This window comes from Xyrauchen texanus, chromosome 7 (assembly GCF_025860055.1).
Source record: "Xyrauchen texanus isolate HMW12.3.18 chromosome 7, RBS_HiC_50CHRs, whole genome shotgun sequence".
NCBI classification, from domain to species: Eukaryota; Metazoa; Chordata; class Actinopteri; order Cypriniformes; family Catostomidae; genus Xyrauchen; species Xyrauchen texanus.
Genome location: NC_068282.1, coordinates 5933281 through 5954408, shown reverse-complemented (window position 1 = coordinate 5954408; position 21128 = coordinate 5933281). Strand labels below are relative to the sequence as shown.

At 40.4% G+C, this 21128-nt stretch overlaps 1 protein-coding gene across 1 annotated transcript in view; it reads right to left on the bottom strand.

Annotated features, from left to right (window-relative positions):
* LOC127646536 (uncharacterized) overlaps nucleotides 1-21128 on the bottom strand; it is a 74882-nt gene that overhangs the window by 30340 nt on the left and 23414 nt on the right. The window contains exons 16-43 of the mRNA XM_052130289.1: nucleotides 20366-20515; nucleotides 20128-20244; nucleotides 19830-20006; nucleotides 17677-17762; nucleotides 17539-17587; nucleotides 17181-17270; nucleotides 17001-17096; nucleotides 16240-16311; nucleotides 12035-12121; nucleotides 11612-11758; nucleotides 10827-10933; nucleotides 10039-10201; nucleotides 9774-9950; nucleotides 9410-9492; nucleotides 8711-8759; nucleotides 8390-8479; nucleotides 7585-7680; nucleotides 7409-7480; nucleotides 7231-7317; nucleotides 6981-7127; nucleotides 6640-6806; nucleotides 6429-6546; nucleotides 1971-2095; nucleotides 1720-1828; nucleotides 1455-1631; nucleotides 1091-1173; nucleotides 388-436; nucleotides 67-156 (exon numbers count right to left, since the gene is read on the bottom strand). Coding sequence (XP_051986249.1) covers nucleotides 67-156; nucleotides 388-436; nucleotides 1091-1173; nucleotides 1455-1631; nucleotides 1720-1828; nucleotides 1971-2095; nucleotides 6429-6546; nucleotides 6640-6806; nucleotides 6981-7127; nucleotides 7231-7317; nucleotides 7409-7480; nucleotides 7585-7680; nucleotides 8390-8479; nucleotides 8711-8759; nucleotides 9410-9492; nucleotides 9774-9950; nucleotides 10039-10201; nucleotides 10827-10933; nucleotides 11612-11758; nucleotides 12035-12121; nucleotides 16240-16311; nucleotides 17001-17096; nucleotides 17181-17270; nucleotides 17539-17587; nucleotides 17677-17762; nucleotides 19830-20006; nucleotides 20128-20244; nucleotides 20366-20515 — 3060 coding nt within the window. The remainder of the gene's footprint in view (nucleotides 1-66; nucleotides 157-387; nucleotides 437-1090; nucleotides 1174-1454; nucleotides 1632-1719; nucleotides 1829-1970; nucleotides 2096-6428; nucleotides 6547-6639; nucleotides 6807-6980; nucleotides 7128-7230; nucleotides 7318-7408; nucleotides 7481-7584; nucleotides 7681-8389; nucleotides 8480-8710; nucleotides 8760-9409; nucleotides 9493-9773; nucleotides 9951-10038; nucleotides 10202-10826; nucleotides 10934-11611; nucleotides 11759-12034; nucleotides 12122-16239; nucleotides 16312-17000; nucleotides 17097-17180; nucleotides 17271-17538; nucleotides 17588-17676; nucleotides 17763-19829; nucleotides 20007-20127; nucleotides 20245-20365; nucleotides 20516-21128) is intronic.

Genomic DNA, 21128 nt, shown 5'->3' with positions numbered 1-21128 from the left:
TCTAATATAAAAAACAACAAACATAAAGAAATACATGTTAAATGTTTCATATTTAATAAAGTTAACCTTTTGCAGTTTGTCAGGTTGTGTTACTGTGGGAAGCCACTCAAGAACTAAATGAAGACGACCATGTTTGACATCACTCAGAGAAAACCACTGACACAGAGGAAGAGAAAACAAATTAAACAAATAATACAGTCAGAACATTACACAAAATTATATATTCAGAAATCAATAATCAGTTCAATATCACTAAATCATTTTCACTTTACTAGTACATAAAAGACAATCCTCAGTAAATTCACATTTTCAACCATCATGTGTAAACGGTTCAAAAAACACTCATTAAAACTGAAAGAAGAAAGAAATCAATATTGATAAACTCACCTGGTCCATAAACTGAGATTGAATGATTTCCTGTAAGCTGATCTTGATCCTATGTAAACACCCAGCATAGATTTTACTGAGTTTTCACAAGTATAATCCTATGAAATCACTAAATGTAAAAATTAGAGGTCGACCGATAGTTGATTTTGCAGCTATCGATAACTAAGGTGTTAGAAAATACTGAAAACCGATTAATCGGCCGATAGTTTTCGAAATTCATTTATAGAATGTTAAAACTTTTCTTAGTCTTTTCTTGCTAGTCTAAAAGACATAAAATCCCAGATGCAGTTAATTCTTCAACCAAAATCCCCCAAATAATGTATAACTTACAGTATTATAAGAAACTCTTATTTTAAAATGGCGGTGATTTAGATCCACTCCAATTGCATTTACAAAATATGTATTGAAATCAGGATAAATACTGTCAATTATGAAAGATTTAAATCTAGCAAATCCCCACGTGATTTTTTACATTTCACCTCTAGAGGATGCTGTTAAACTGTAGAAGAACAGAAAAATACAAAAAAAACTATAGGCAACTATTGACATAGATTTTTACAGATAACCCATAATTCCAAAAAGTAACTATCAGCACCGATTATTCAGTAAAACTGATGTATCGGTCAACCTCTAGTAAAAATGCACACTGGTGTCCTGCAGTTAGCATCAGGGATGAGTGCAACTGATACTTTGGTCCACATACCTTCCTAAAAAGTCATCTTTGTCCATGTCTTTATCAAAGACCTCCACAAGAACATCTGGGGTCGAGTTTGAGGCCAAAACCAGCTGTGAAAAGCATTGATCACATGCCATTACAATTGAAACAGGTATATGTATTGTTCTGAAAACACTTTAACATGAGTAGACAACTAAGGGGACACCCACACTAATATGTTTTCGGTTAAAAACACACTGATTTTGATCCACAATGGAACAGGGTTTTCCTCCACCCAAAATGGAGACTTTTGAAAACGCTCTCTAGTACTGCATACTTTAGGAAATGGAGAACATATTAATGTGAACAAGGCCTAAAACTAAAAACCTGAACTGTGGGAGCCTTAACCTACCTCATACATCTCGTTCCAGGTGGGGTTGAGGTTTTCCTTGATCACATGGCTTTTAAAAGTTTTGTCTCCAATTTGGATGTTAACATAGGGGTCACTTTTTCCCTTCACCATTCCACCCATCATGTTGTCCTTGGCAACCAGATCCTGAGCCTCCAAAAGAAGGATACGCAGCACACCCTATTGGAGAGATGGTGAAGAATAACAACTAGGGCACTGAAAGGTCAAACGTATATGGTACTTAAAGGCAATGTAATGATAGTCTCACCTTAGTGCCAAAGCTGGGGTCATGGCTAGTCTTTTGAGGCCGAATGTCTGTAGAACTAGTGACCTTTGACTCCTCCACAGAAACACTAAGAGAAGTCTTTTTAGAAGACCTGTAAAACATGACAAACACACAAAGACAGACATAAATCAAACTTTTTATGGTCAAGGCCCATGATTACTCTGATTTTCCAATTAATGAAGTTACATTTTCATAATCAAAAGCATGTCAAGCCTTATGATGTTGTAACTCACTGTTCTACTGGTTTATCAATGTCTTGTTCATTAGCTGTTGACTTTGATTCAGATGTTTTATTTGGTGCCATTACATGACTAGATCCAACTACAGGGGAGGTGGAATCAGGGACTTTGCTGACATCCTGTAAATGCAACAAAAATGTTTAGCAAAACCACATATATTTAAGTGAAATATTACAAAAAAATAAAAATTTAATAAAATCATGAATTAAATAATAATAATAATAACAATGAATAAATTACAAGAAAACATGAAAATAAAAAATAGCTAAATGTCTTTAAGTTACTTAATATAGTCACATGCAAAAACTAACTTTTATTTCAAGAAGTGTTTACATAAAAAATAAAGTAAAAAATACTATAAATAAAAAATAAAACAAAAACATACATTAAATAATAATAATAACAATAATGATTAAAATAATAATAAAATAAAAATATACAAAAACTAATAATAATAATACTAATAATTTAAATAAAATAATAAAATAAACAAAAGCTAGCCTTTAAGTGACATGCAAAATTAACTTTGGTTTCAAGTAGTGTTTAAATTGTATATAATAAAATAAAATTTATAAATATAATAAAATAAAATAAAAAATGACAATAAATAAAAATAAAAACATACTGTACATTAAATAGCATAATTAAACAAGCAAATAAATAAATAATAAAAATAGGTATCTCTTTAAGTGACAATGAGAATTTGCAAGTGAAATTTGAATGCCACTTCCCCGGACATACGGGTATAAAAGGAGCTGGCTTGCAACCGGTCATTCGGGTTTTGTGCTGAGGAGCCGAGACAGGGTCCCGGACATTCCAGCGGGTAGTACAGCATTGTGGCAAGAAGGACACAACATCTCGTTCCCTCCATCAGGGAACAGAGGTTACGACAGTAACTGAGACAGTAACTCGATGTTGTGTCGATGCAGTGACACTAGGGTTCCTTATACCAAATGCCACAACTAGCAGAACCGTGTTATAAGGACTGCCAATGCAGGTGCAAGCAGGCTGCCTCATGCGTAATAGCAGGTGCACAGGCCTGCACGTAGCCTCCCCCAATGCCCCAAAAGATGGCATGTAGTTCCCACATCCCTAAGGGTCAGCCGTGGCCATTTCTCTCTATGTTTTTTCTCTCCACAGAGTATTAGATTCGACTGGGGCCATCTATCGCTATTATTCGAGCCGGGGAAGGTGTTCTTTTCATTTCCTATACTTTCAGGGGGAAAAGACACCGTGGAGACCACTTCCTGTCCGAAGGCGTGGTTAACAGGTGGCAAAGAGGTCATGTGGGCTTACCAGCTGCACGTGGAATAGGCACAGTGGTAGGTCCTGCCTGAAGGGGTGGAGCTCTACAAACACAGCGACCGGGGGCAGAGAAGTCTCTGCCCAAGGGAGACACGGGTCTACCGATAGGGATACTGTACCGCGGCAAATACATCACAGGGGGCTACTGGAGGTAACTGGCACCTGTGGAGCACCAACTCCAGTACAGGGCATGCTAGCACACACACTGGGTCCGGCTAGGGATTCCTACGCAAATTCGCCAGCCACAGGGCTAGGGAGGAAGGACATCCAGGGTCCATGGAGGGGAAAGGCGCTGTACGCAAGTAGTATACCCGGCCAGCTGTCCCTTACCGTACCTGACAATGCACGGAACGAGACTGGCTCAACCCAGAGACCATAAAGTCTTGAAGGTATTGGGTGTTGCACAGAACGCTGCCCTACGTGTCTGCTAGAGAGGTAAGTTGGCAAGTGCCCAAGAGGATGCCACACTCCATAGAGTGTGTTAATAGAGTGTGTTAATCCCAAAGGGGCGGGCACTTTGCCCTGGGTCTGGTATGCCAACGCGACGGTATAAACGATCCAGTGGGCAAGCCTCTGTTTGGTGACAACATTCCCTTTCCGCTGTCCACCAAAGCAGACAAGAGCTGCTCAGAGCATCTAGTTCTCTGTGTGCGATCCAAATAGATGAGCAAACGGACACAGCAATGACAAGGCTGGGTCTGCCTCCACTTGGGGCAGCTTTGCTTCCAGGCTCACCACCTGATCCCTAAAGGGGTTGTGGGAACCTTGCGCACATAGCCCGGTCGAGGTCTCAAGACCACGTGAGAACACTTCAGACCAAACTCCAGGCAGGTGTCGCTGCCAGAGGATGCCTGCAAGTCCCCAACCACCTTGATGGATTTAATGAACACAGTCAGGAGGGCCATCATCAAATAGAGGGCTTTCAGCTCGACTGATTTAGGGGCTCAAACGGGGCTCTCCGAACGCAACTTCAAGGCAAATAGCTGCCTCGTAGAGGGAGCCTTGGCCTGAGTGACCGTGTCTACCACTGCCAGTGGTAGGCCACTTAGATCTTCAGAGATCTGGGCGTGGGTGCCAGATGGTGCCTCGTCCTTGAGAGAGGAGGCCCTGCCTCCTGGGAACTTGCCAGAGAGGGGCTGTCGCAAGGAGCGTGAGATCCAAGAACCAAGTCTGAATGGGCCATTACGGCGCCACAAGGGTGACCTTTTCCTCGTCCCCCCTCACCTTGAACAAAGTCTGTGCAAGCCGGCTCACTGGGGACAACTGTGTGCCAGCGTGTCTGTGCCGAGGGGAGCCGTCTGAGAATACCAGAGCGGATAATGGGAGGATTCCTGGGAAGCAAACAGGTCTACCTGTGCTTCACCAAATCGATTCCAAAACAGCTGGCCCACCTGGGGTCTCAACTCCTTGAGTGTCACCTGCCACGACAGCGTGTCCGCTGTATGGTTGGGGCTGACTGGGATGTGAGAGGTCCACAGCGACCATATTCGCCACTGACTCTGGAGGAGGAGGCGGTGGGCGAGTTGTGGCATGCGACTTGGACGTAAGCCGCCTTGGAGTTTTACATACACCACTGTCACCGTGATGTCTGGCCAGACCAACACATACTTGCCCAACGTGAGGCTGTTGATATGCCAACACAGTTGCGGTCCTGTCCAGGAGCCAGCGGCTGCATGCCTGTTGTATACAGCGCCCCAGCCTAGCTTGGAGGAGTCTGTCATAACCACGGATGCTTGCTGTAAGAGAATCTCTGCCCATAAAAATGCAAGGTCTGTCCAAGGGCTGAAGAAGTGGAGACAGATCGGTGTGATGGCCACGTGATGTGTGCCATGGCACCATGTTGGAGCGGTCTCAAATGCATCAACCCGAGCGTTGTGGCCGTCGCTTAGGACATCATATGCCCCAGGAGTCTCTGAACTGTTTCAGTGGGACCGCCTCACTCCGCCTGAATAACTTAAGGCAGTTCAGCACCGACTGTGCGCACTCACTCGTGAGGCGTGCTAACATGGAGACTGAGTCTAACTCCTTCCCGAGAAAAGAGATGCTCTGAACCGGGGAGAGCTTGCTAAACGGATGAGGTGCTTGAGCATCAGGTCCCTGTGCGCACACAACAGGTCTCGAGAGTGAGCTATTATCAGACGCGCTTTACTATCCAGCGATCGAAAACTCATCCTGCTTGAGTGCTTCAAAAGAGATGTTAAGCAGGCCCTGAGGCGAGCTGGTCTCATCTCGGAACATGATGGGGACAAACGAGCGTGCTGAGAAATGGGAGATCCAAGGGATTCAACCTGCGGGACCACTCCCATTGAACTCCCAAAATAGCCTCCAGCATCAACCGAGCCGGCCTAGTACCCCTAGGTAGTGGGGGGTGTTGCGGCTTTCACACGGAAGAAAGAAAGCCGCGACCGCAACGTTGCCATGTTCATGTTCTTGCAATGAGAGCATGAACCATCCACGAACACTGCCTCAATGTGATCGCTGCCCAGACACATGAGGCAGCGCCCGTGGCCATCGGAGAGATAACGACCGCATCCAGGAAATACATAAAGATGGAGAGTCATCTTTAAAAAGACATTCAAGTCAATGTGTTTTGCTCTATTAGAGGAAATATACTCTTTGCAGGAATATATACACTTTTAAGCTGTCGAATCGGCCAGGGGCGTACTCTGCACTAATTGTGCAGAAGGAGAGAAAGCCACTGGAATGCGCCATATATCCAACAGCATACACTTCTTATTTAGAGGTGAATGGATCGGCAGTGGATTTCAGATCGCTGACACACAACCGCTTGGCTCCGAAGAAAAAATCTGAATGAGTGGTTGCGAGCCAGCTCCTTTTAAACCCATATGTCCGGGGGAGTGGCATGCAAATTCCACTCGCCAATTCTCATTGGCCTTTTCTCAAAGATCAGAGGTGTTTGGGGCTCCCTAGAGCGGCCCGTAGTGTCACTATATAGACACAACATGGAGTGAGTAACAGAAGGGGAACTTTGGTTCAAGCAGTTTTAAAATGTAAATGAAATAACATTAAACAAAATATTACAATAAATAAAAAACATGAATTATATAAAATAATAATAACAAAAATTAAATAAAATAAAAAATAAAAATGTGACTTTTAATACAGTAGATAAATGCAATAACTAACCTTGGTTTCAAGCTGTGTTTTAGGTGTGGAGGGTGTAAGATGATGATCATCAGTGACATGAGGGACAGTTTGTTTGTTATGTTCTTCAGGCAGTGATACAGAGACAGGTAAAGTCACCCTGTTGGTTACCAGCACACACAATCTTCTTCAGTTCCATTAAAACAAATGGCTTTGCAATAAAATAAGTAGATTCATAGCACAACAAACTAACCCTTTTGTTGGTAGGGTTTTCTTTTCAGATTCTTTACTGACAGCAGCCTGTGAATGTTCAGTAACGGATGGCTTTTTCACCTCATGGTGTCCTACCACAGAATGATCTTCATCTATAACAGACTTCTTACTTTCAAAGACACTTGCATCTATCCTTGAGTCCAAAATCTGAAATATGATCAATTTGAGAAGAACATTTCAGGTATTGTGTGTGTGTGATCTTTTCATGTTAAAATATTTACTCCTATCCCAACTTGGGGTAACAAGTTACTGTACTCTTGATTACTTTTACTGTACTTAATTGATTTAAGGGATTACTTTGTGCACGCATGCATGCTTCACCTTAAGTTGTGCCCTCAGCAGAATTTCACTGTCAGGACCTGCTCCATCTAAACACAACCATTGGTCCATCAGTAGCTCTGGTTTTGAAAGCAGCTCTCTGATTGGTAGACTCAAAGAGCCCAAGGGCTGCTCCCATGCACTGGAAAGCTATGAGGGTGAAAGAAAAGCATTAAACAGGCATTATCTATTTTCAATGTTCAGAATTATCATATACAGTATCAGTAGAGATGTAAACGGACTCTGTTTTTACCTTGATAATAAGAATGTCCTCTCTCGGGTTATGAACAAGGAAGTGAAAATCTTCACTCCACTGAGGAGATGTGGAACAGTCGCACACCTTTAAAGAGACCAGAAAAGAGCTTTGCTCATTCTTAAAGGCCAGAAGTGGTTCCAAACTATTGAGTTTTGTAAAAAGCACCAAATCTCACCTTGGTTTTATGAGAAATGTCACCAAGAACCAGCTCTGCAGCAGCTTTGGGCTCCTTTCCACTCTTCTTAAGCTGCACACATAAACACAAATATGAACATCATTTTGACAGTTCCATTTAATATAATGTATTTGTGTGACATCTGCATGTGTACTGTATGTGTTTTTCAGATGTACCGGCAGGTCATGTGCTCTCTCTATGAGGATGTAGAGTACAGCTGCTGATGGCACAGATTTGTTCTGGTACGAGTGTATGGACTGTAACTGCAGAGCCTGGACAATCACAGAATGATTTCATCCAAAAAATAAACACAATCTATTCAATAGTGAGTCAACTAACTGATTATCTATGCTAGGGTTTCCCAACTGTGAACTGTTAGCCGCTAGAAGTTCATAATGGAAATGCAGGGAATTCAGGAGATTGTAACAGAAATGCTAATGACAAGTTAAAAGTAATAAAAATTATCTAAAACAAAGTAAAATAATACAAATGTAAATTATCATAAATATTTTTTTTTAAATGTAAAAAATACAATTGTAAAGTAAAAAACAATATTTGAGTTTATATAATTAAGTTATAACTAATTTAACTGTGCTCTTACATACACAATTAGCACTGAAATGGATAATTAATATTCATAACTTTATTGAAAGTTTATAATATTGTTTGGAATCTCAGGGTGACTTTGAATTAATAAATGTGGTTTAATAAGGGTTCACCAAACAAAAAAGCATTGGAAAACCCAGGTCTGGGTAGATCTAAAATTTTGATTAATTTAATTCACATAGTCTGGATAAATCTTGTATTTAATTTAATTAAATTTATTAGTAAGTATTTATACTGTACAAATAAATGTTTTAGCATTTCAGGCAAAGATATCTCTGCCTTGATTTCCTGATAATTCTATAACTGTTATCTAATATAAAAAACAACAAACATAAAGAAATACATGTTAAATGTTTCATATTTAATAAAGTTAACCTTTTGCAGTTTGTCAGGTTGTGTTACTGTGGGAAGCCACTCAAGAACTAAATGAAGACGACCATGTTTGACATCACTCAGAGAAAACCACTGACACAGAGGAAGAGAAAACAAATTAAACAAATAATACAGTCAGAACATTACACAAAATTATATATTCAGAAATCAATAATCAGTTCAATATCACTAAATCATTTTCACTTTACTAGTACATAAAAGACAATCCTCAGTTAATTCACATTTTCAACCATCATGTGTAAACGGTTCAAAAAACACTCATTAAAACTGAAAGAAGAAAGAAATCAATATTGATAAACTCACCTGGTCCATAAACTGAGATTGAATGATTTCCTGTAAGCTGATCTTGATCCTATGTAAACACCCAGCATAGATTTTACTGAGTTATCACAAGTATAATCCTATGAAATCACTAAATGTAAAAATTAGAGGTCGACCGATAGTTGATTTTGCAGCTATCGATAACTAAGGTGTTAGAAAATACTGAAAACCGATTAATCGGCCGATAGTTTTCGAAATTAATTTATAGAATGTTAAAACTTTTCTTAGTCTTTTCTTGCTAGTCCAAAAGACATAAAATCCCAGATGCAGTTAATTCTTCAACCAAAATCCCCCAAAATAATTAATAATTTATTATAAGAAACTCTTATTTTGAAATGGCGGTGATTTAGATCCACTCCAATTGCATTTACAAAATATGTATTGAAATCAGGATAAATACTGTCAATTATGAAAGATTTAAATCTAGCAAATCCCCACGTGATTTTTTACATTTCACCTCTAGAGGATGCTGTTAAACTGTAGAAGAACAGAAAAATACAAAAAAAACTATAGGCAACTATTGACATAGATTTTTACAGATAACCCATAATTCCAAAAAGTAACTATCAGCACCGATTATTCAGTAAAACCGATGTATCGGTCAACCTCTAGTAAAAATGCACACTGGTGTCCTGCAGTTAGCATCAGGGATGAGTGCAACTGATACTTTGGTCCACATACCTTCCTAAAAAGTCATCTTTGTCCATGTCTTTATCAAAGACCTCCACAAGAACATCTGGGGTCGAGTTTGAGGCCAAAACCAGCTGTGAAAAGCATTGATCACATGCCATTACAATTGAAACAGGTAAATGATTTGTTCTGAAAACACTTTAACATGAGTAGACAACTAAGGGGACACCCACACTAATATGTTTTCAGTTAAAAACACACTGATTTTGATCCACAATGGAACAGGGTTTTCCTCCACCCAAAATGGAGACTTTTGAAAACGCTCTCTAGTACTGCATACTTTAGGAAATGGAGAACATATTAATGTGAACAAGGCCTAAAACTAAAAACCTGAACTGTGGGAGCCTTAACCTACCTCATACATCTCGTTCCAAGTGGGGTTGAGGTTTTCCTTGATCACATGGCTTTTAAAAGTTTTGTCTCCAATTTGGATGTTAACATAGGGGTCACTTTTTCCCTTCACCATTCCACCCATCATGTTGTCCTTGGCAACCAAATTATGAGCCTCAAGCAGGTGGAGACGGAGTACTCCCTAAAAAAAATAAAGGCTTAATGACCTCCCTGATGTAGTGAAAACAATCAAAATCATTTTCATAAAAAAAACTTCTATCTTTTCTCACCTCAGTACCAAAGCTGGGGTCAGGGATGGTGCGTAGGGGTCGAAGATCATCTGAGCTGGATACTTCTGTGACATGTGGGACTTTTCCACGACTCTCATCTTCTGTTACTGAGACAGATGAGGTAACAGTGACAGGAGATTCTGGGATCACCTCAGCACTAGACCTAGAAAACCCCACACAAACAAACAATATTATGACAATAACAAATGTAAAATGATAAAGACTAAATACATTTTTAGAAGTTCAATATTTGGTGTTTTAGCAATGTTGGATTAAATAATAAGACATTATATTAAGCCAAATACATGTTCAATTAAACTAATATTAAAGGGATAGTTCACCCAAAACTTTATTTCTCTCATTATTTTCTCACCCTCATGTCAACTCTTTATTTCTTCTGCTGAACATAATCTAATATTGTTAGAAGAATATCTTAGATCTGTAGGTCCTTACAATACAAGTGAATGGTAGCCAGAACTTTGAAGATCCAAAAACCATATAAATGCAGCATAAAAGTAATCCATACAACTCCAGTGTTTAAATCCATGTATTCAGAAGTGAAATGATAGGTTTGGGTGTCTTTTGTGTTCAGCAGAAGAAAGAAAGACACACATCTGGGATGGCATGAGGGTAAATGATGAGAGAATTTTTATTTTTGGGTGAACTATCCCTTTAAATATTAGTTTAATATGCAGTTTTTTAGACATTGTTTATGGTTTTGATACGACTTGTTTGGATGAATATGCAAGATCTTTGTAAAATGTGAAATTCAAATAATCTCCTCTCACTTCTGCACTTCCGCCACCTCTTGTTGTCTTGTGATGATGGATGATTCTGGATGTTTAGATTGTTCATACTGCTCTACAGACCTCTCTGTTACTTTAGGGCAAAGAATCTGCAAAAAATAAAGTAACATTGCATTAAATGATTACCCCATACTTTAAAAATAAAAATTCAACTAATCTTATACTATACCAATCAACCATTTTTTCACAAAAGGAGATCTTATGCAGAATGTCCAAGCTGCTCTTTTTCAAACAATGAAAGTAGATGGTGACCAAGGGCTGTAGGGCTGTTACGTTCCAAAAAGAATGAAAAAGCACCACTAATAAACCAAAAATGTTGCCCAAGCCATATGATAGCTTTGTGTGAATAAAATAATACAATTTAAGTCTCTATTCATTGAAAATATTGCGTTGATCTAGCTCTCAAATATCGCAGCAACTAATAGAAGTGAACTGTGAGTACCCGGATGATGCACAGAGTGTGGAATGTTTGACACTTTATGCACTCAGTGCTCGCGGCTTGCCGTACATAGCAGAAGGGGGGAGTAATCTGGCTGTGTGCACATTGTGTTTCATTTGGGATGATACTACACTTTGAAAATCCATACACTACTTTGATGAGTGCATAGTGTATATTGTAAGTGCATAGTGCGTCATTTAGGAAACAGTATTGAAATACAGCACACAAGTTGTATGCTTGGCAGCAACAGTTACCATTCAATTTCAATGTATGCAATAAGAGCAGCCTGCACATTCTGCCAGCTAACTCCTTTTTTGCCTATATTTACCTTCAGTTGAGCTCTGAGCAGAATTTGACTCTGAGGTGAAGCTCCTTCCAGATTGAGCCACTGATCCAGTATTAGATCTGGCTCAGAGAGCAGCTCTTTGACCGGAATCACCACAGATCCTAGAGAGAAATCCCAACAGTGGGACAACTAGAGAGAAGTGAGTGAGGTAGTGAGGCCAGACAGTAAAATAAAACAGATTGATGTGTACTGTATATAGACAGAAAGTTGAGATGGAGGGAAGAGCAGACGATTCCATTACAACGGCAATCATTGATTGAAAAGAAATCTAGGAAATTGCACTATGATCTAATCCATTGCAAGTACATGTTTTAGTATTTATAATACAAAAAGTGCAAAAGTTATATATTAGAAATGCTATGTTATTGTTGCATAGTTTATGCATAAACGTTTGCCATTTCTTACCTTCACAATGAGGTCTTCCTTTAATGGGTTTTGAACCAGGAAATGAAATGCCTCGTCCCACTTAGGAGAGCTGGTACGATCACAGACCTATACAACATAAAGTGTCAGGCAAAGTTAATATGAAATTGATAAAGTTCTGAATATATGAGCCACATTCAAAACTGATATACGCACATCAACTACACTGTAAATTTATTGTGAGTTCACAGTATATTTCACAGTAGAATTTCTAAAATGTATTACAACTTTAAGACAACTGTATACTGTGACTTCACAGTGAACAGGACCAATAAAGTACAGTAATGTAGCAATGCTGAGTTGTAGAATCACAATGATCATCTGTTTATTTTTTTATATACACTGTCTGTTAATTGTCACCATCCTTGAGATTTGTATGCTGATTGTTGATATTATGCATGCCTGACTGACAACTCATGATAAAAAAATTAATGAGCGATAAAACTAACCATTTTATAGCCTAGCTTTGCAAACCTTCCTCATTTTTCATTTAAAATGATACTATTTATTTACATTCAAATGCATTATATGGTGTAGTTTACACATCATGGGCCAACATGAAATCAACCACTAAATTGATTATTTTCTTAATTCATTACAGTACAAAACATTTATTGTGTTCTTAAACACAATCGCACCAACTGGGAAAAATGTAATTATAAATAAATAAGATAAGGTCCCATCCAAAGGAAAAACTAAACTGTCGGAGAGTGAGAGCGAGACAAAGAGACACACGGGCAGAGACGGGCAACCAAAAAGATACACGAGACAGGACCATCTAGACAGAAAAGTGAGGCAAGTTACTTCACACCAAAAAGGTTTCTATAATGGTAACACACAGCAATCACTACAGACTACATTCAACTTCATTCAGCAAAGCACATGACACATGAGGAGATTAAAATAGGCAGGAACAAACAAGGGACATGTGCCACTCGCCAGCTGAAAGTTGCCATGATCAGTGATCCCATTGAAACAATCGGGGTTCCAATGGAAACGCTGATTCAACGTGCCAGTGGCACCTGAAACACATGAGGGAGAAAACATCAACACAATAAGACCAAAACAAACAGAACATGGAGCATAAGTGTCCGGATCCCGACCAAAACCATACAGGAAGTCAGGATCCAAACAAGACTGACCGAAGAGTGCACGACGGTAACTCACAACTGGACCCGTGTGCTCACACAAAGAATGTACACGAAACATAAGACATGGGGTGATGATGTCATGGTCCCGTCAGACAAAACCCCAACCTGACAGAGTGGCAGGACTGTGAAATTACCCCCCTCCCCAAACTAAAACATCAAACAAAAACAAGGCAAACATAACAAGCCCTAACAAAGGACAGATAACACAACAGTAACAGAGGGAAATCAGGGAGGGAGTTTAAGGAAAGGGGCGTGGTCCGGAAGCCTGGGAGGCGGCCTCAGGGCAGAGGGGACAGAGCACTGTCAGGGAGTACTGGCTGGAGGCCGCTGGACAGGGGTCAGGCAGGAGCGGCTCAGGGGCGGAACCGTGGAAGACTCAGTGGGCAGAGCAATGGTAAGCTCAGGTGTGGGCGCTCGTCGCGCCAGGGGAACGGCCTCCGTAGCCGTGAACACAGACAGCTGAAAATGGGGAGCAGCTTCAAAAGAAAACAAACTGGGCACCAACAGAGACTGGGAAACGGCCTCCGTGGCCATGAGCACTGGCAGCTGCAACTGGGGAGATGCCTCACTAACTGTGATCACAGGCAGTGACTGGGGAACAGCCTCCATGGCTGTGAAGACCGACATGGACTGGGGAACAGCTTCCATGGCTGTGAGCACAGGCAGTGAACGGGGAACGACCTCCTTGATCATAGGCACTGGCAGGTCAACAGCCTCTGTGGTCGAGGGCTCTGGCATTTACAGGGAAACGACCTCCATGGTCGTGAACACAGGCAGGGAAGGGGAAACAACCTCTGTGGTCGCGAGGACAGACAGGGAAGGGGAAACAGCCTCCATGGCCGTGAGCGCTCACAGCGGAAGGAGAATGGTCTCCGTAGCCGTGGACGCTGGCAGCAGGGGAATGGCTTCAGTGGCCATGGGGATAGATAGTGTCAAGGGAATGACCTACATGGTCGTGGGCACTGGCAGTGACAGGGTAACGACCTCCGTGGTCGTGGGCACTGGCAGTGACAGGGAAATGACCTCCGTGATTGTGAGCACAGATAGGGAAGGGGAAACGGCCTCCAATGCCGTGAGCACTCACAGCGGCAGGAGAATGGCCTCCGTGGCCGAGCACAGACAGGGGATGTGGAAACTGCCTCTGTGCCCATGGGTGCAGACCGTGTCAAGGGAACGACCTCTGTGGTTGTGGGTACTGGTAGTGACAAGGAAACGACCTCCGTGGTCATGAACACAGACAGGGCAGGGGAATGGCCTACATGGTCATGAACACTGGCAGTGGCAAGGGAACGGCCCCCATTGCCATGGATGCTGACAGCAGCAGGGAAATGGCCTCCATAGCAGTGGGTGCTGGCAACAGCAGGGGAAAAGCCTCCGTGGCCGTGGACGCTGGCAAAAGCAGGAGAACAGCCTCTGTGGCCATGGACGCTGGCAGCAAAAGGGGAACAGCCTCCGTGGCCGTGGACGCTAGCAGCGGCAGGCAAACAGCCTCCGTGGACTTTGTCAGTCTACAGGGGAACAGCCTCCATAGCCATAGTTGCTGGCAGCGACTGAGGAGCAGGTGCCCGGCTCCTCCCCCTCCAGGCAGTGACAGGTTTGCCAAACTGGACAATCGGACCTTGCCAATTGGAGACCACGTCGACATCCATAATGTTCCCTTCGGCTCTGCAATCCCCTAATGTGGAAACAGCATGACTGGCTGATCCACTCTGCAGCAGGGCCACATCGAACACTCAGCAGAACTCTGTGGCCAATGCTAGGAATGATGTGTAACAGTGAAGTCCGTTGTCCAACATGCTGGTTCCCCAAACATCAGCCCTTCCGGTGAGGAGCATGATGACTTATGCCACCTTCATTGACTCCGACGGGAAAGCAGAGGGCTGCAACAAGAAGTACACGGAGCATTGTTTAAGGAAGGTGCATCAAGAGCCATGAGGAAACCTCCGCTGAAAAGCAGTTGACAAGCAGCAAACTGGAAGGCAACCACACTCCCGACACATGGGCAGAGAAAAGGAATCCTCCATTGAAGATTTGTGAGCTTAGAGAACACACGCACAGCGAAATGGAAGGGAACCACACACCCGACACGTGGGCAGAGACGGGCAACCAAACAGATACACAAGACAGGACCAATTAGGCAGAGAAAGTGAGGTAAGACCAAACAGCTTTCTATAATGGTAACACACGACAATCACTACAGACTATATTCAACTACATTCAGCAAAGAACATGGCACACAGGGGGATTAAAATAGGCAGAAACAAACAAGCTGGACCCGTGCGCTCAACACAAAGGCAGGACATGAAACACAAGGCAGAACTCGGGGCGATGATGTCACAGTCCCGTAAGACAAAAACCCAAACTGACAATGTGGCAGGACCGTGACACTAAACACCATAAACAAAACAAAAAAAACATTATTTTCACATAATGCAATGCGATGTTCAGATGTCTTTTTTCACAGTGATTTGTGTTGTGACAGAACATGACCTAGCCTGCATTGATTTTACAGTAAAACATTGAAAACAGTACAAAATTGTAAGAAATTACTGTTAAATCTAATCAAATCCTGGCAATTTTTACAGTGTATATTAATGCGGCAAGTTGCTACTGTGCTTGCAGCTCTAAAAAGCCAAAGGTTAGACTAATGTGAGAAACAGAACAATATTTAAATCAATTCTTACTATAAATAGTAAATAGATTAAATAGTTACTGCATAGCTTCAGAAGACATTTAATAAACCACTGGAGTCTTGTGAATTAACTGCATGCTGCCTTTATGTGATTTTTGGAGCTTTTATGTCTGGTCAACATTCACTTGCATTGTATGGACCTACAGAGCTGAAATATTCTTCTAAAAATATTTGTTTGTGTTCAGCAGAAGAAAGAAGGTCAAACACAACTGGGATGGCATCAGGGTGAGTAAATGAGATCATTTTCATTTTTGGGTGAACTATCCCTTTAATAAATCATGTCAGTTGCAACAAACAATAATGAACCTTTTAGTGCATTTTAGAGCAATTTTAGAGTTACCCACTGTGGTTCTGTGAGATGTTCCTCTTAAAATCAGCTCAGCTCCAACTTTTGGTTCCTTGCCACTTTTCTTAAGCTAAATAAACAGAGAAAATACAGTTAATTCATTGTTTACTTGACATTTCAAAGAGCACTGTGGGCAATCTATATGTGGTTGGTTAACAACTTGAGTTTTATTTCATTATGTCCTTATCTGAGAAATGTGAGAATTTGATAAATTGTTTCAGAGAGATTTGTGAATCAACTTTGTCTCAATTGTTGACATAAAGTAAGAGTATCTATACAATTACTGTGGAAAGAATAGCTCAGATCTTCTGATCAAATTTGGTGAGAAATGTTCATATTGAAATCTCTGAATTTTGGTTGTAGATTTGGTATTTTGGGAACTCTGAGGCTAGCTTGAGACATTGTTGAAAACAATTAGAAGCACTGTAGTCCAGGGCTGGACTGGCAATCTGGCATACCAGGAATTTTCCCGATGGGCTGATGCAATTTGGGACTGATCAGGGGCGGACTGGCCAGCGAGAGAACCGAGCAGGCCGGTGGGTCGGCCACGAAATGTGCCGAAAGGGCCGCGATAAGCAAAAATGAGCCGCCGCATTATGCAGAACGGAGCACAAAACGGCGCCGCGATATGCAGAAAAGGACAGCAAACCAGCCCTGCTGTATTCTCTATTTTCTCTCAATTTAATCTCATTGCTGTTTAGTAGAAATAATTGAGATATTACATAGATTGCATTTGTGTAATACCAATGTAGTACTCACAGGGAGTTCATGGGCACGCTCAACATACACAAACAACAGAGCGGCAGCTGGCAAAGTCATATTCAGAAAAGAGCTCTTCGACTGGTACAACAACACCTGTGAAACAAACCAACCAGTTCACATCATCAATTCATGTTTCAGCACAGACAGAGAATGATCGAGAGAGACAGTTTTGTTCACCTGCTGCAGTTTTTCTGGTTGTGTTAGTGTAGGCAGCCATTCCAGAACCAAATGAACACGACCACGTTTGACATCATTCAGAGAAAACCACTAACACAGACATAAGAGGATATATGATCAGATGACACAATTCATTTAAACACATTGTGGAAGTTGACATGTCGTGCCGCTCAAACGTACAGCGCAATTTTTGAGGTGACACAGAGAAAAACCTACAACTGGCTTACTTTAAGATTAATCTTATTCTAGAATCTAGAAGGGAAATGCTATCTGCTTTCCATCTGCCTATGGAGTGCTTCCTTTTTTATTTCATGCAGAATATGTTTGTACTTATTAATATCAGAAAACATAAACTCACCTTGTTAATGTACTGAGAGCTGATTATGTCACTTAGATTGATCTTCAGTCTAATAGAAAAACAAAACACCTAAATAATGCAGATGAAAAAAACAATGATAAAAGCTATTATGAGACATATTGACCTCAGCAATTATACCTGCCCATAAAGTCATCTTTCATGTCCATGTCGTTATCAAAGACCTCTAGGGTCAACTCCTGACCAGGAAGCGATGTCAAAACCACCTGAAAAATAAGCAGGAATAAAGCATGTTACATAAAAATCCCACAGCTTAGATTAAAATGTGGTGATGTCATGCATATACAGGGGGGATTAACTAAGAATTAATCACAGCCAGTTAATTCCATGTGTTGTCTGTGCCGATTTACCACCTGATTGACTAAAGGAATTATTCAGATCAGGCAACAGCACAAACACGCCACCAAAATCTTTGCTGAATGGACTTTACACAAAATTGACAAAATTGACTCACTTCTCAATTTCTTAAAAAAAAAAAAAAAAGGCAAAATCAAGGTTTCAGTGAGGCACTTACAATGGAAGTGAATGGGGCCAATTTCTTGAGGGTTTAAAGGCAGAAATATGAAGCTTATAATTTATAAAAGTACTTATATTAATTATTCTTTTAAAACTTGTAACTTATTTGAGCTGTAAAGTCATTTATATCGTGATTTTTGTGGTCGTTTTAGGATTTTAGGGCTTATGGCATTACATCGTCATGGCAACAAAGTTGTAAAACTTGATTTAACTTTACACAAATGCAGTTAGTAAGTGATTTTATCAAACTAAAATCATGTTAACATGCAAACTGTTTACGTCTTAAGGCTATACTTTTGAAACAGTGAGTATTTCAACATTTACGGATTGGCCCCATTCACTTCCATTGTAAGTGTCTCAATGGAATCCAGATTTTTGCTTTTTTTAAAGAAATCGAAATTTATTTTCGCAGTAGTTGAAATGCTGTCGATTGAGCTTAACTTGTATCGAACCCACAATATTTATTTAATTTAATAGTTAAGACTAGGGATGGGATGATATGGTTTTCTTAAAATTTGGTTCGATATATGATATGATGTTCACGATTAGATATAATCTCAATTCTATAATAACACTTAAATGACAAAATATTACAGAACATTTTTTATTTTCTGAAACAATGTTTGAGCAAAATACACTATAATTTCTCATCCAAATAAAGTTCTTTAATACACAATATAAATGCTCAAAATTTAAATAATAAGAGTTGCTCATTTACCTTTCTCGGCAAGAAAATATTGCAAACAAAAAAATATAACAAAGTGTATATTTATTAATTAAATATTTTTAATATTATTTTATTAATTAGTTTGTCATCATTTATTACAATCAAAATTTAACTTCGTAAAAATACAAAAATGATATATTATATTAATTAATATTGTATCATGAAATTGTATATATAATGTGCAGAGTTTAAATAAATTTTTATATGAAACACTAAAATGGTACTGCCACTTTAAGAGATGAACAAGCATGTTCTGGTTCCGCAAACATCTGCGGCCATCTCTCGGTTTCTTTAGCGCATCCATGCTGTGTGAGATTAAAATTAATATGTATTGGTACTTTTTTATCTGACTGTAAAGAACAGAAAGGATAATAAAACAGATTATTCAATTAAAGTGGAGTGTGCCTCATCTTTGATGGACACACATTACACGGAGGAAACGATCCGCTTTAATCACAAGCACTTTTCTTCAAAACAATGCGATTTTCCAGGCTAAATTCAAGCACGTCAAGGACATTGTGTGAACCCTCAAACAGTGTAGAAAAAAGTGCAGTAAGGTTAAAATCAATCAATAGAGAGATTATGACGTTTGACAGTTTATTTAATTCATGATCACAAAGACAGAAAACAAAGTTGCAAATTTTGAAATATCGAGTTATGCCACGAAGTGGTTCATAATTATTTTGTTTCACGATATATATCGAAATTTGATATATCATCCCATCACTACTTAAGACGCAGCGCTATTTCAGTGGTAATTGTGCCTGCTTTAACACAATGTTTTGAATAAAATACTAGCATACTGCTTCTTAATCACTTTTTTAAGTACGTGATAAAATATGCAGTATGCATATTTCAATGTTTTCAAACAGTAGTATGCTACATTGTTGTCACATGACCTTATTACAATGCATTTAAACTCAGTAAATGGTGTCCAATTATCACATTGGAAATAACTAATTTTATATAATATGATAATATAATATCTCGAAACTTGCAGGTTTAGAACTACATTTCCTATCATTCCTACCTCATACATTTCATTCCAGGTGGGGTTTAGATTTTCCTTGATCACATTACTCTTAAAGGTTTCACCCCCAATCTGGATCTTGACATAGGGATCACTCTTTCCCTTCACCATTCCACCCATCAGGTTGTCCTTAGCAACCAGATCCTGAGCCTCCACAAGGTGGACACGCAGCACCCCCTACCGGAAAAACGGGGCACACGGGTTTGCAACAACATGAGGGTGAGTAAATTATGACAGAATTTAAATTTGTGGGGTGAACTATCCCTTTAATGGTATAGATAGACATTGATGTGGATACCTCAGTGGTAAAGCTGGAATGGGGCGAGGTCTTCTGCGGGCGTGAGGCAGAACTTTTTGAAAGAGGGTCACTGGAAAGAAGATGGGAAGCAACAGCGTCTTCATCCAAACAGAGCACCTGTAAGAGGTTAAATGAACATGTACAATGACTAACTGAGAGTCTATATCCAAATATAAAGAGTATGAAATCTAATATTTGTAATGCATTGTGTACAGCATCATGTGACTGACTCATTTACCCTGAGCACTGTGTTGATGTGGATGCGGCTCTCTGGGCCAGAGTTGTCCAGATTAAAGCACTGATCTAGAGTCAAGTCAGGACAAGACAGAAGACGACAAACAGGGATGGACAGATTTCCCAAAACCTGAACACGATCATTATCCTTCACCTGCGAGACAGAGAAAGAGAGATTAAGTCAATGGATACGTAGCTTGAGTAGAACGAAATGAAGCCAACTCAAATCACGTTTTTGAATACATAATACAGGACACTTTATAATAAGGTTCTATTTGTTAACATAAGTATATACAGTATCTCACAAAAGTGAGTACACCCCTCACATTTTGTAAATATTTGATTACATCTTTTCATGTAACAACACATTTTGGCAACCAGGTGAGGAGTACAAAGACAAGTGTGTCTTGCCTACAGTCAAGCATGGTGGTGGGAGTGTCATGGTCTGGGGCTGCATGAGTGCTGCCGGCACTGGGGAGCTACAGTTCATTGAGGGAACCATGAATGCCATCATGTACTGTGACATACTGAGGCAGAGCATGATCCCCTCCCTTAGGAGACTGGGCCGCAGGGCAGTATTAGAGCATGATAACGACCCCAAACACACCTCCAAGATGACCACTGCCTTGCTAAAGAAGCTGAGGGTGAAGGTGATGGACTGGCCAAGCATGTCTCCAGACCTAAACCCTATTGCGCATCTGTGGGGCATCCTCAAACAGAAGGTGGAGGAGCACAAGGTCTCTAACATCCACCAGCTCTGTGATGTG